The 14,374-nt window shown below is 35.0% G+C and overlaps 2 protein-coding genes across 2 annotated transcripts; one reads left to right on the top strand and one right to left on the bottom strand.

The window, feature by feature from the left end:
• Window positions 1–1,142: 1,142 nt before the first annotated feature.
• On the top strand, window positions 1,143–3,365 carry LOC114755805 (GDSL esterase/lipase At5g37690). Its single transcript, XM_028944681.1, has 6 exons — window positions 1,143–1,400; window positions 1,877–2,004; window positions 2,096–2,222; window positions 2,336–2,448; window positions 2,579–2,828; window positions 2,919–3,365. Exons 1-6 carry the CDS (start codon window positions 1,166–1,168, stop codon window positions 3,134–3,136), a joined length of 1,071 nt encoding a protein of 356 aa, XP_028800514.1. The 5' UTR covers window positions 1,143–1,165; the 3' UTR covers window positions 3,137–3,365.
• A 62-nt stretch (window positions 3,366–3,427) lies between these two features.
• LOC114755804 (glucan endo-1,3-beta-glucosidase 2) lies at window positions 3,428–6,502 on the bottom strand. Its single transcript, XM_028944679.1, has 4 exons — window positions 6,266–6,502; window positions 4,281–5,534; window positions 3,873–3,900; window positions 3,428–3,755 (listed from the first exon to the last, which is right to left on the bottom strand). Exons 1-4 carry the CDS (start codon window positions 6,324–6,326, stop codon window positions 3,602–3,604), a joined length of 1,497 nt encoding a protein of 498 aa, XP_028800512.1. The 5' UTR covers window positions 6,327–6,502; the 3' UTR covers window positions 3,428–3,601.
• Between the last annotated feature and the right edge of the window lie 7,872 nt (window positions 6,503–14,374).

The raw sequence follows: 14,374 nt of genomic DNA on the forward strand, positions 1-14,374 counted from the left end.
GATCAAGCACAACCATGATAGGTGAATTTTATCATTTTGTCTATCTCTCTATAATTGTACTGGAGAAGCAACTAAATTAAGTCTAAAGTTGTGTGAATAACATTATGTGATGTGTGCGCACGTATGTGAGTCATTTATTCTTTCTTGTTCAACTATTTATGCATGTTCCTCTTCTTGTAAATATATTAAAAATTGTGAGAAGTCATTTTATAAACCATTGATAATCTATAAAATTAATATTATTGGCTATGTGCGCATGCGTGTGTGCCATTTTTTTTTAATAATAATAATAATTAAGCTTATGAGAGACAAAATTGATAATGTCTAAAAATATTTATGAATTTTACCATATAAAATATAAGTTTTCTAATACTAAGGAAACAAATGAAAACATGTTCCCTAGTGTAGCGGCCAACGAGTATGGATCCATTTCCAATGTCGTTTTATATATAGAATTATAATGTTTTCACTCTGTTTCTCACCCAATATGAGACTTATCTTCGAAGAATCAAACCCCTCCACCATAAAGTTTTACCTAAGAAAACAAAAAGGTCTTCAATATGCGGTAGAAGATTACTACCCAAAATTCCTAATAAAACCAAATGTAGCAGCTTTAATTCACAGAATAAATTGAAGATTTGACAATTTTTGGAGGGTCAAACCTACTTCTGAGGATTCTAGATTTACATTTTCAAGTTGATAGCCTGGTTGGTAAACAATCTTGAATGCAATTTCCATATCAGCATCAATGGTCTAGTTTGCTTGATCAGATCACTTCACTTCCCATCTAATTAATCCTAGGAAAATCTGAGAAAACTTTAAGTAAAATTCAGATAACTTTAACTCACAAAACGTCAAGAAGTTAAATTTAATGTAGAGAAATATAAGCACGAGTACAACCACAATGAAGAAACTAGCAGAACTAACATTGCAGACTCAAAAACCTAAGCCAACAACCACACAAAGTTTATGACTTTAACCTGAATAAATAATGAAAACCACATTAATAACTAGTCTTGCTCCTCAAGAATCCTTGTGGTTTAGAAAAGTGGCACCTAATAAAGCATATTGGAGAAGTAGGCATACATGAACAGGTAAACATAAATATCTGAGACTGCTATAGAATGCCTGTGAGTTTCTGGTGTATCTGAAGAGGCTGGAGAAGATGAAGATGGAAATTGCAGGACTGTGTTTGGCCGTGTTGGTGTTGTCATCATCAAGCATGGCTATGGCAGATACTGTTACGTATGTATTTGGGGATTCATTGACAGATGTGGGGAATAATAACTATCTGCAGTATTCTCTGGCAAAGTCCAACTATCCCTGGTATGGCGTTGACTATTCTGGGGGCCAACCAACTGGAAGATTCTCTAATGGCAGAACTATTGGTGATATCATCTGTACGTTTCTCCCCTTCATCTCATCCTCTTTTCGTTGCTGCTTCTTCTGTTTTTCTCCTTTAATTAGTTCATACTAGATACTCACTCTATGATATACACTGTAGAGAGTCTGAGATGAGTCATACTATTTGTGACTCAGATTTTATTTATGTGCACTTATCTTTGCTTCCTCTTCTTTTGTTTTTCTCTTTTTAGAATTGGAGTCAGTATTATATGAAGACCTGAAGAGGGTTTTATATATACCTGGTTAAATACTTATAATTATATAGCTGACTAAACGTTTTAAAAAGTATCCCATTTACATCTTCAGGTTATAGAGGAATCTATAATGAGTCCTATTATGTACTAGAGATTGATTTTCCTTGTATGCAATATGTTTATATATAATAACTAATCTGGATGATTTATTCTGGAAGTTCAGTAATTTTTGTTGCTAAGCCTTTTTGGCGATGGTAAGCTTTTATGGACTTTTGCAGCAGAAAAGCTAGGAATCCCATCACCACCGCCATATTTGTCATTGTCTCCAAATGATGATGCTTTTCTTAAAGGGGTCAATTTTGCTTCTGGAGGAGCTGGCATTCTGAATGATACTGGCCTTTATTTCGTACGCTCTAACTCAAATCAGTCATCTTCACATCCCCCTAATCAAACTTATTACCATTAACTATAATCTTTCTCTTTCTTAAACCTTCCAGATTCAGAGGATGTCTTTTGACGACCAGATTAATAATTTCAACAAAAGCAAACAAATCATGAAGGCAAAAGTTGGCCAAGAAGCCGCCAACAAGCTTTGCAATGAAGCCTTGTACTTTATTGGGATGGGTACACTTGCTTCGCATTCAAACACTTACTTTCGCTTTCTTCCCTTTCTATAATTATATCTACACATCCATTGTTTTGAACAAGAAACCATATTTTTAATTGCGTTTTTGCAGGGAGCAACGACTACGTGAACAATTTCTTGCAGCCATTTCTACCAGATGGTCAACAATACACTCATGATGAGTTCGTTGAGCTTCTGATATCAACTTTAGATAAACAACTAACGGTATAAATCATGCCCATTTACATTTTGCATCAACTCGTACCATTCTGAAAAGTACATTGGACATGCAGTGATATTGTCATGAAAGATTCAGTTTTCTGATGGCATTAAAATGACTATATGTATGTATCAGAGACTGTATGAGCTGGGAGCAAGAAAGATAGTGTTCCATGGACTTGGCCCTCTAGGGTGCATTCCTTCTCAGAGGGTGAAATCAAGAAACGGCCAATGCTTGAAGCGAGTCAATGAATGGGTCTCGGAGTTCAATTCCCGAGTACAGAATCTAATTCACACGCTCAACCGTCGCCTTCCTAGTGCAAAACTCGCATTTGCAGACACCTACCCTTTAGTTCTGGATTTGATCAATAACCCCACAACATACGGTAATATATAGTTCTTGATCAATATATCAGAGGACAGCTAGGAAGGATGATTTTGACAGACCTGTGCTTGGTTGCTCATGTGTTACGCAGGTTTTAAGGTTTCAAATACTTCTTGTTGCAATGTGGACACAAGCGTAGGAGGGTTATGCTTGCCAAACTCCAAGTTATGCAGGAACAGAAGAGAATATGTGTTTTGGGATGCATTTCATCCTTCAGATGCAGCAAATGTTGTGCTTGCTGACAAGTTTTTCTCATCTTTTTTCTCATCTGCTCCCTCAGCAGCACCAGCGCCAGCGCCCACCCATTAAGATTTCGTATGACCCAAGAAACAGAGTTCAGTACAAATCTTAAGATAGAACGGAAAACAGCATTGCTAAATTTGAACGCAGCAGTATCGTTATAGTTGTGTTACAGCATATAAAATTGTTTCTCTTATTATGAGTCATTTGAGTTTTTGTAAGGTGAGAGTAAGTTCAAACTTTTCCAGTCAACAGGGATTAGTCAAGAGATGAGGAAAAAGAATAATTAATTCTACATTGAAAAAGAATAAACTTTTGGTGAAATGAATCTCTAAGCTCGGCATGGCTTGGGAAAACAGATAATGATATCATAGTTCGATTGAAGCCTAATTCAATGCAAACCATTAGGCTGTTTTTCCTTCTTTGTACAAAATTAAACGGACTGATTTCATCAACGCTACCAAACAAATAAGTAGCAGCATCTACCACAAAATTTTGAAGGAAGTAGCAGATGTTGTGACCATCTAACAAAATTTACAAAACCAGTCCCCATACTAAAAATCCTATCACCATCAAAATGCTTCTGATTCTCAGTTCAGAGCTAAGGAAATCGCTGGCAGAAGAATCTGAACTTGTGGAATTCATTGATGGTGCTGTTATGTTTGACAAGGTGCCATTCTTGCCAAGACTGCACATATTCACAACAACCAATCACTGACAGGCAATTAACTATTGGCCAAAACAGGGCTCTATGATATTACGACAGAGCTTATGATATGAAACAAAAGATTCAAATCTCTCTTACCTTCCTGGAAATACACACGAACCATGACCTGCAGACATTTAAAAAAAAAAAAAAAAAGAGGACTCATTAGCAGTATTTACAATAGAAGAGTAAAAATAGCATTTGGAGGTTCTTGGAAGCCTCCAATCTTTCAAACAAAAGCACTAACATTAAAAAAGTTTTATAATTATGAAAAATTTAAAGCTAATGTAGCCCAATATTTAGGATAAATTCTAGGGTAGATTCAATGAGCACATGGTAGAACAGGCTAGCTATGAAAAGATGCATAAGCATGTCAGGTATCCTTTTTAGTAGATCTCAACTTTCAACATGCTTACATATCTTTTCATGATTAGTTTTGGTCTGCAAAGATTTATGTATACTTATAAATCTTGGGATATTAAGAATCTCATGGAAGGTAGATATTACTTGGATCTGAGGTAGAGATTGTGGCTACTCCATTGAAATCACATGCCTCAGGAGATTTCCCCATCTTAGTATAGTATGCGTCAAAAGCATAAGTTGCATGCGCAATCACGTTGTCTGGTTCATAGCAAGGTTGTCCCTGAAGCAAATCAGAGCAATCCACTTTCCCAGGTCCACATGCCCAATCTAGTGCAGCCTGGACCATCTTAGGGTCAGCACCATCTTTTGCAATACAAAAAGTTTGATTAGTGGTATCGTTAGCCAAAACTGCTCCTGATCCTGTCAAGTGCAAAATATAAATAGGTTCCCCGTTTGCATCAAACAATCCCCAGTTCTTCTCTGACACTGGCCCAGGCTTCGTATCCTCATTGTACAGCTCATAAATGTATGTACTAACAGCAATCCCAGGATGTTTGGGAGTGCCAGTTTTGTTCAGCACATGCTTGATCAAATTACTGTTATAGGTATTAGCATTGTCAACAGTAGCATCAGGCTCATTTGAATCGCCCTTTGAGGGCCAGCCTGACTCTGTCACCACCACAGGAATGTTGGTGTAGTTCAGAAAGGACATGGCAAAGTAGGCTGCATCAACCACTGCATCAAAGACATTGGAGTAGTGAAGGAGAGTGTTGGAGTCCACAGCTTCTTTATTTGGAGGGAGAGGCTTGAAAAGTGCATATTCTAATGGAATCACACCATTGGACTTCATGTAATCATAGTAAGGATACACATTAAGCATGAGGTAAGAGTCAGTGGATTGCAAGAAATCAAGCAATGGGACCAAAATGGAGTTCATGGATCGGTTGAAAAAGGCCTGGGAAGGAGGGAATGAGTCAAGGATGATGTTGGAAGGAAGGGGGGTTGAGACTTTGATTTGGCGATCAAGGTTTGTTGCCACAAGGGCTGAATGAATGTACTTAATGGCATTGACAAGTACTTTGGCTGCGTTTGGGAGGGCTGTCAGAACCTCAGAGCCAACACAAATGGCTGTGATGTTGGTGGCTGGGTAATGTGCCACCACATTGCGCGAGACCCAGTTAGCAGCTGTGGAATTTGATTGACCTATTGCCAGCAGCTCTTCGTTAGGGACAGATACAACAACTTCAATGCCTGACTTGGCAAGTGCAATAAGCATAGCTTGATCAGCATCATACAACCGAACATGCCGAATTTGCTGGGCTTTAAGCATCGCTACAACTTGTGTTGGGTGTGGCATGTCTGATAGATCTGTCCCAATGTTCACACCAATAAACGGTTCTGCGAGAACCAAAAATGAAGAGCCCTTAAGCATAAGTCACAAGCCTTTCAAATCCTCATTGATTAACCAAAATGCGTGTCAAAAGCAGAGTTTTTCTTTAAAGAAGTTCTTGTTTTCTTGGAGACTGAAATTGTGAAAGCAATAAAGGAAACTTTTTTCCCAGTAATAGCCTCCCAACTGTAAGTAAGCCGCTATAAAGTGATGCACAAAATCAGGTGTGGGGCTGAAACACATTGAATGACTGAATGAAAGGGCAAGGAGCAAAGTCCTACCAGCATGTAATCAGCCTGAATCCTAATAGGGGACCATATTCAAGCAGTTAAATTATTAAATGACTGACCCATCTGCTTTTTCCATATCATTTCAAGTTAATAGTATTGATAAAACCAATAGCATCTGAGAAGGAGCAGCCCGAGAAGAAAATATACATGCTCTCATTAAAAACATGCGCAGCAAGACTAGAGTTTATGGACACTATCGGTGTTTCTTGGTAGGGTTTGGACAGTGAAAATGGAAGGCTTGAAACGGTGCAACGATTCACCCCCAGTAAATATACCCTTAACTGAATGAGACCTCTAACAGTAAGGAATCAGATAAATGGTGGTTCTTTGGGGGAAACTGAACATTAAACAGAGGAATATTCAGAATGCAAGACTAGTACAGTAGAAAACCCTGGATCTCAGCAAACAGAACTCAACAGAGAGTAAAGAAGTAAAAAGAGATCACTTACCATCATCAGCAGCAGAAGCTCCAAGGAGTGTTAGAAGGAGCAGAAGCAAATGCAAAGCCATAGATTCAAACCTCCCCCAGAAAGGAAAACAAAATGACCTAAGAAATCTAGAGAAAACTATGGAATGTTTGAGAGAAAGAGAGAATGAATGTGAGAAAATGAACAAGCAAAGGTGGGTTGAGCTTTGAAAGAATAAATAAGAGAGAGGGGATCACACGTGGAAGGAAGGATGGTCAGAAAAATCAAACAAGGAAGGATATGGTAAATGGGGTTTCTTTTCTTTCACTGTAACCACGCTAGCTAGAGGTAGAAGAAGCGAAAATCAAGGAGTTGAGGGACACACCTTTTTCTTCTCTCCCCTCTGTTTTTACAAAAATGATTTAATGGGGGGATTTTTCTTATTTGTTTACAGGCTGGTATAACACAGAAGTAGGGCACACCTAGCCGTTAAAGTATCAGATTTCGTTTCTTTTTAGAAGGACAGTTTCGTTTTTGTGTGGTGACATGGAGCTGCATGAACAGGGCATTCTCGACGACAATTTAAAAGGTGGGCCCCTCCTCCTGTACCATTAAACAATGCTTGAGGGCAAAGACCATCCCTTCCGGCCAACCAAAAAACGAAAACAAAAACAAAAGGACAGCATCCTTGAAGGCATCGAAAAGATCCAAACAGTAGCAACAACGGTCATATTTACCCGCCATATCTAAGCCCATACTATATAGCTATGATGAGAACATTATGGTTTGAAACGGCATTTTCTTGCGCCTCACCAATCTAAAAGGTCAGTCGAAGCTAAGTAATATAGGCAATAATAAGAACAAGTAGTATTTGTGACAAAAGAAAACAATATTCCTATTAAATAACAAAGAAACAAGGAACACTTTCACTTTTACCGTTATTTTAGTAACTGTTGATCGCATGTAACGTGAACTTATCGGGACGCTTTTCTAATATTTATAAGATTCAACCATCTAATCATTGGCCTTCGTTGCAATTTAGAATCTTTAACATTAACTAGCCAGTTTTATGGCGCTGACCCAAAAACAGCTTAAAATGAGCTTAAAGTTTAAAATAAACTGAGTTGCAAATCGAACCTGTTTGGCAAAGTTTAAAAGTAATTGGACTTATATTAAAAAAGCCTATCTGAACGTCTAATTCCTATAAGCTGCAAGAAGGAGCTTATAACTTAAACCAGAAGAGCTTTTGGCGGGAAAAAAAAAATCAAAAGAGCTGTTGCCCGCGATGTCAGGTCCTTTTTTCCTCTCCCATTTGCCTTTTCCTCTCACAAGCATCATTTTTGTTTCCATTTTGGTAATTTTTCAGCCAAACTTACTTTTACTCAGCTATAATCCAAACAAGTTTTTATCAATCTCACTTTTATAAACTAGCTTTTCTAAACTCTAATCCAAACACAATTCAACTTATCCAATTCAACTTTTATCAACTTCACTTTTTCATAAGTTACTTTTTTTATAAGCTGCTTTTCCAATCGCTGATCCAAACGGGCACTATGGCGCTTCTGCTTCGTGTCTTAACAATTCAAAACACTGATTGTTTTTTCTCATTATTCTTTCTTTCTTTCTTTCTTTACTGCGCCCCAGCGTCATAGATCCTCCATCACCTCAACAGTCTGCAGGCACAAGTACCGCGACACGTTTCCAAAAAACACATACAGTGACATGGTGTTATATGTTTATACGTAGGGTTAATATTATTGTTAATCCTTATAATTTTGTCAAATTTTATTTTAATTCCTGTAGTTTTAAATAAATAGTTTTTGATCTGTATGGTTTCATAGTTTTTTTGTTCGTGTTTGACAAATGGCTCTATATTTTTAATGAATTTTAGTTTTGGTATCTCTATTTAATCTTAAGACTAAATCCTTATTATAAGATTAGAGTGACCCAAACTAAAATTGAATCAAAATGTAACATAACCCTTATACGTATACAGTGACAGTTTAAAACCTAATTGGACAATTAATATGAGGATCTGATCACTCTTTATTTTTTCAATTTTTATTATGCAAACTTTCTTCTTCTTCTTCATCTTCTTGATTTTTTTCATGATTATTTTTGGGCCAACAACAGCTTTTCACAAATGAAATGTCCTTATTTGGCATTACCTTTTTAACAAGGCCCTGAGTTGTCACTCTATATCCCAACTTTTTCTTTTTAATATACAAAAGTTTAACTAAATTCCAACACTTTGAATTTAGGAGAGATTTTTCCTTCTTTTTTTTTTCTTGTCTGGTCACTGAAGATTCCGAAGGGATTAAGTGAGGCATGTGGGCCAGTTTCAGTAGAAGGGTAATTATCAGATTGAGACATGACATGATGGGCCAACCCCACCAAGGCCTGAATAAAGGGTTTTGCCAGAGGAACATATGGGCCCATTTTGAACAGTTTGCAAGAACCCACGATTAGTGAAGGAGATTGCTATATGGAGCCCATTTCTTTACAGGCCCATGGTTTGGGCTTTTATCATGATTGGGCCTACCCCCAAGCATAGTCTCTTTAACAGCACGGAAAAATAAAAAAAATACAATAAAAGATGGACTAGTTCGCGGGAAATGAAAAATGGATGTCAAGATGGGCTTGGTTCTGTTTGTGGGCCTATCCCAAAAAAACAATTACATTTGCTCAAGATGGTAGAATCAAAACATAGTTATGGATTGTATCAAAAAAAAAAAAACATAGTTAATGGATTGTGCCGGACAGAAATAGTTGGTCTCTCATAACGTAATAAACTAAGATTTCAATCTTCGCTAAAAGAGGTTCTCACATTTAGTGCTCAACAATGAGTAAGTGGTTATTGAGCCTGAGGGCATGTTATCACCCTAGTGAATCCCTAAAACCTAACTCACATAAATTTTAGTTTATAGTTATTACTTGAGAGGCAAAATGGATAAATATGTTAGATAAAGTAGAGTGAAATCTTATATTTAGAATTAAATTAGTTTTATAATTAATTCTTATATTAAGAATAAAAGATAGCATTAATGTTATCAGTCACTAGCCAGGCCAACAATGTAACATAAATATTACCACCAACACACGTGCTTCCAATATTGATTGAGCATGGCATGAGAGATTTGATTTCATTAAATGCATAAAAAAATACCTCCAATTAAATTAATAATGTATACTTTCTCTAATCTTTAATATAAAAGCTGCTTAATAGATTTAAATTGATTAAATAAATTAAATAAATTAGTTAATTATACTAAATGTGATATAATCTTTATAAGATACTTATGTATAACATTATGTTATATAAATCGATCATTTTATAAGTTAATTAAATTAGTACAGTGGATCAAGATCTGTGTTATATTTAAAATCAAATTCAACTCATAATTAGATGTTATAAATGTTAAGTAGTAGAGATAGTATTAAATTTGATATGAAGACAGAAAAGATGGATAAAAAACTTATATGGTGGAAGAAATAATTGGGAGGGTAAGACTTAATTAAGCATTTGACGGAATAGGAATAAAGTTGAATTCACTTTCTGAAGGCAATGATGAGGTTGATGCTGAATCATCATAAACGGGGAAGGTTCTCGAATTTAAGAAGTGCCAAAGTGCTTTTTCCTAGACAAAAAATACCAGAAAACTAAAGCAAAAAACCCATCTTATTATTATTATTACTCCACTTTTCAAGCAAACCAATAGCAAACCACTCACTCTCTTTCTCTGCCAACTCAATTCAAATCTCTTCGCTTATATGTGACACTTCATTTTCCCTTTTGCTCGCACGCTAATACACACTCGATCATATCAATGACTCTCCCAGTATGTACACTACTTGCACAAAAGTCAGCCTCTCTGTGATTGTACCCATAATGCTTCTTCACACTTGTATTTCTTAAGCTCATCCACCTCATCACTCTCTCTCTCCCCTAAACCCTAATCTCTCTCTCTCTCTATCATGCTCTAATGCTCTCTGCAGTGTTGGACCCCCAGAACCCCACGCTCTGGAACATTCAAGAAGACAAGAACATTGGAGAAACCGATACTACGTGGCTCCACAAATAAGGTTATTCCCTTAAATATATATACACGTGGGCGCGCGCACACTCAGCTCAGTGGTATATATACTATCGTGTAACAGATTAATCATGAAATACCCATTAAAAAACCCTATCACACAACAGAAAGTGTCTCTCTCTCTCTCTCTACGGAGTATGGACCCCATCATCACTTTCTTTCATTCCTTTTAAGTATTCTGTATTTTTCCACGTATTCATGAGTAAGAACAGCGTTCACATGCAGGCAAAACCATTAAAGCAGTCTATATATATATAGATAGAGAGAGAGAGAGAGCACACACACACATTATTGCGTCAAGATAGAACGTTGCTTAAGTCACAGATCGAAGTGGGGTTGAATATTTTGCAGCAGAGTTTTCTTGAACTGTGTGAGAATGATGAAAGCATTACGAATTGACTGGCCAAGTGTGGGCATATGATTGGTCTGAGGCCAACAGTAACAACATGAAAAAATATTAAGAAACATATGACGTATAGGGTTTTATATTTGAGGTATGAAAAGAGCAGTGATGAGGAAAAAAAAGAAGAATTGAAGAAGAAGAAGCGGACGCATCATTGCGGCATTGAGTCTTTATGATCATAATGAAATGCCAGGTAGACGGTGAGCAATTTGAATTCCTCTCTGTGATTTATTTCATTGAACACTTTGAAGTGGAAGGCAATATTGTTAGTGGCACATGGGACCCAAAGTTCCACTAAATCCTCCAATGGAATTCATGCGCGTTTGGATTTTTTTTTAATTAATATATACATAAACGATACCAAATATTTTATGATCGTGGATAAATTTCGATAGAACTTTTCAGCTTTTTTGGCAATTGGATAATATATAATTATTGAAGTGACCGGCCAATTAATATTATCCTGTGAATCTTCATCCTCAAATTCTCTGTTTCAGAGACTTTTGACAGGTATGTATTTGAGCCATCCCTACCGACTTCTTCATCATATTTTTCTTTTGCTCCATTACATGTATCTTGCTTCATAAAAAACCCTATCTCTCCCTTTTTTTCTTTTTAGGAAACAATTTTAATAATTAGTTATCAGATGGGCAAAGCTTCTTTAGCTTTTGATTAGTTAAAAATGTAGTGTGTGTGCTATGGAAGACACACAACATCAAAGACAAGTACAATATTAAATTTATTTTATATTCTTTTGTTCCTTTTGGCAATGACTCGTATATGTGTGCCTTTGTTGCCTCCTTTATCATCATATGTTGCACCGTCAAGAACCCTACCAAACCAAGTCCAATAAAGTTTAATTCATCAATTTTCAATTTTAAACAGTTATCTTTTTCCCCCATATATATATATATATATATATATATAAAATAATGTGGCGCTCTTTTGATTGACTCCTTTTAACTTTCTCTATAGAGCCCAAAAAAGAATTGGTACATTAATATGAGTCTATTGTTAATGGCCTTTCTTAACCATAGCGTTTATGAGAAAATTGTCAATAAATACCTATTTAAAAAATTAATTGTTCAACTATTCCTAAGATTTAGAAAATGCATGATTTCTTTCACACAGTACCGGTAATTCCTATATATAACATTATATAATGTTAAATTCCTTGGATAATTAATTTTCCAAATAAGTACCAACTGTGGTTAAGTCTAGTAGAAAGGATTAGTCTCTCATAATATAGCAAATCAATATTTAAATTTTTATTGAGAGGGGTGCCTATATATATTGCCGACAATACCTCAAAAAAATCGTTTCGACAAGAGAATACATGTACTTAATAAAAAAAAATCTCCAAACAAGTATTTGTGGACAATTTTGTGAAAAATAACGTTATATGTTATTGTATTTAGGCCTCAATTGTGGGAAAAAAAAAGTGCTTAATTTTAAATTTCTCCAACCCCAACTTCAATAGGTGTTTATGCGCACGCGCAAATCCAGCTGATTGTTATGTCCACACTTGTACCATATAGAGAGGAGGACCATACCCGAAAAAGGAGATTAATATATTAAGCTGTTAACTTTATATAATATAATAGCATATTTATTGATATGTAAAAAAGGCCAAATGACTCATGAATAGTGATCCTGATGAATGACACTGCATGGCTGCTCAAATGCTTTCTGGCTTTGTCTTTTCCCTTTTGATCTCTTTTAATTTGTAACTTTTAAATGATACTATACATTAATTATAATTTATGTTTTTTAATCTATTTCCTCCTCCATAATTTTCTATTTTTTTAGTTTTTTAATTAATTTTTCCTAAAGTTATACATAAATCCTATTATGAAAAAAGTTATTTCTCTATCCTCGCCAAGAAAAACTAGTTGCACATAATTAAAAATGATTTTGGATTTTGGTCATTGGCTAATCTATATTTACTTTTAAACAACTGCCTATATATGATTAAATAATAGTTTGATGGCAAATTAAATGGATTCCCAGCTTATTACAAGCCTTTTTTTGACTTGTTATAAACTTCTTTTTTAAACTCTTAATAAATAGATGTCATCGGTACAAAATGTAAAATGGGTAGGAAAATATATTATGCACAAACCATAAATAGTAAGGCTTCTTTTGCACAATATGCAATTATTTTTAATATTTCTCTCTACATTTTGTTGGGTTTCGAGCGTGCGAGCTTTTATTCTTATTTATTTAAAATTTTTTATACATTTCAATAGGAATTAAATTTTAGGAAAATAATTACAATTGTTTAATATTTTGTAAATTATCATCTATCCCGTCCATATATATTTGAGTCCATCACAAATTTCTCAAATTCCACTATATATAAATACACATATATAACGAAATATGGCGATCTTAGGTCCAAAAAAAAAAAGGGATCCATGTTAGGTTAGTGCTGCATATAGTAGCGACAAAAGGTCAAAGTTGTAATTATTGATATGTAGTCAAGAAGTATATGAATAAGTTAGACTAAAACCATGATGTTAATGAGAGATCATTAGTGTGATGAACTTATAATCACGATTAATTGCTTTTGAAGAAATGACAAATAAGTTTCATACCTCGTACCAAACTCATGACTTGATGCCTAGGATCACCAATGAATTTGCTCCGACAAATTACTATGTAATAACCTTTTATCATTTGCGAATGTGTATTCAACTTTTTTAAATTATTACCAACCACAGTTATGTTGTCCTTTTATTAAGAAAAATACAAAATTGCTAACTTTTTTCCTTTACGTTTTTGTAAGAATATTTTTGTTATGTCTTTCCAAAAGGCTTAGTCACAATAAGACTTGTATCAAGAGCTCATATTATACACCGTTTTGAAACTTAGTGTCCATTTAAAATGGTTTATAAGTAGTTTTTTAATCACGACTTATAAAATATGAAGTAATTATGTGAAAGAAATCTTATATCGATTTACGTAAAATATGTTTATAAATACTTATAATTATGATTTCAAAAAAAAAAAACCTTAAAAATAGAGTTGGCCCTAATTTCAGCTTGGGTAGCAATTTGGTGTTCATGGTGTCTTCAACACGAGAGTACTTGTTTGGTCCTCAACCATACACTCACCTAAGAAATAAATTGTTATGATATGTCAACTGTGAGCGAATTTGGCTTGATATGGAAGGTATCATGTTGCATAAATTAAAATTTGGTTTAATAACATATACATATACAAGTGAAAGGATCGGCTATAAATTTGAATATTATTATTTTGAGTTAAGATGTGATGTTAATGCAGTTTATATATGTTTCCTCTTCAACTTTAGTTTGATTTAGCTCTCCTTGTGTTTCGGGTATTGCTCCCCATTCATTTCTGTTGGCCCCAAACTATCATTTCTGAATGTGACCCTTTGTTATAATGTTTAGCTGGCCAATCCACTGCTTGATTGAAGGAACACGATCAGAAACTTTACTAAGGTGAATAGGGTCATAACACTACACGCTCAAGTTTTGATCCTTTATAAAGTTGATTGCATATGATTTATTTGGATGGAGATAGAAAGAAAAGAAGGAAAATTGTACTTGCATTGCAAGATGTGAATTTTATTTATTAACTCCGATCTCTAATATAAGCTCTACCTAACTAGTTTGGATAATATTAAGA

This window comes from Neltuma alba, unplaced genomic scaffold, assembly GCF_004799145.2.
Source record: "Neltuma alba isolate B1F8T4 unplaced genomic scaffold, ASM479914v2 tig00010342_pilon, whole genome shotgun sequence".
Lineage (NCBI taxonomy): Eukaryota > Viridiplantae > Streptophyta > Magnoliopsida > Fabales > Fabaceae > Neltuma > Neltuma alba.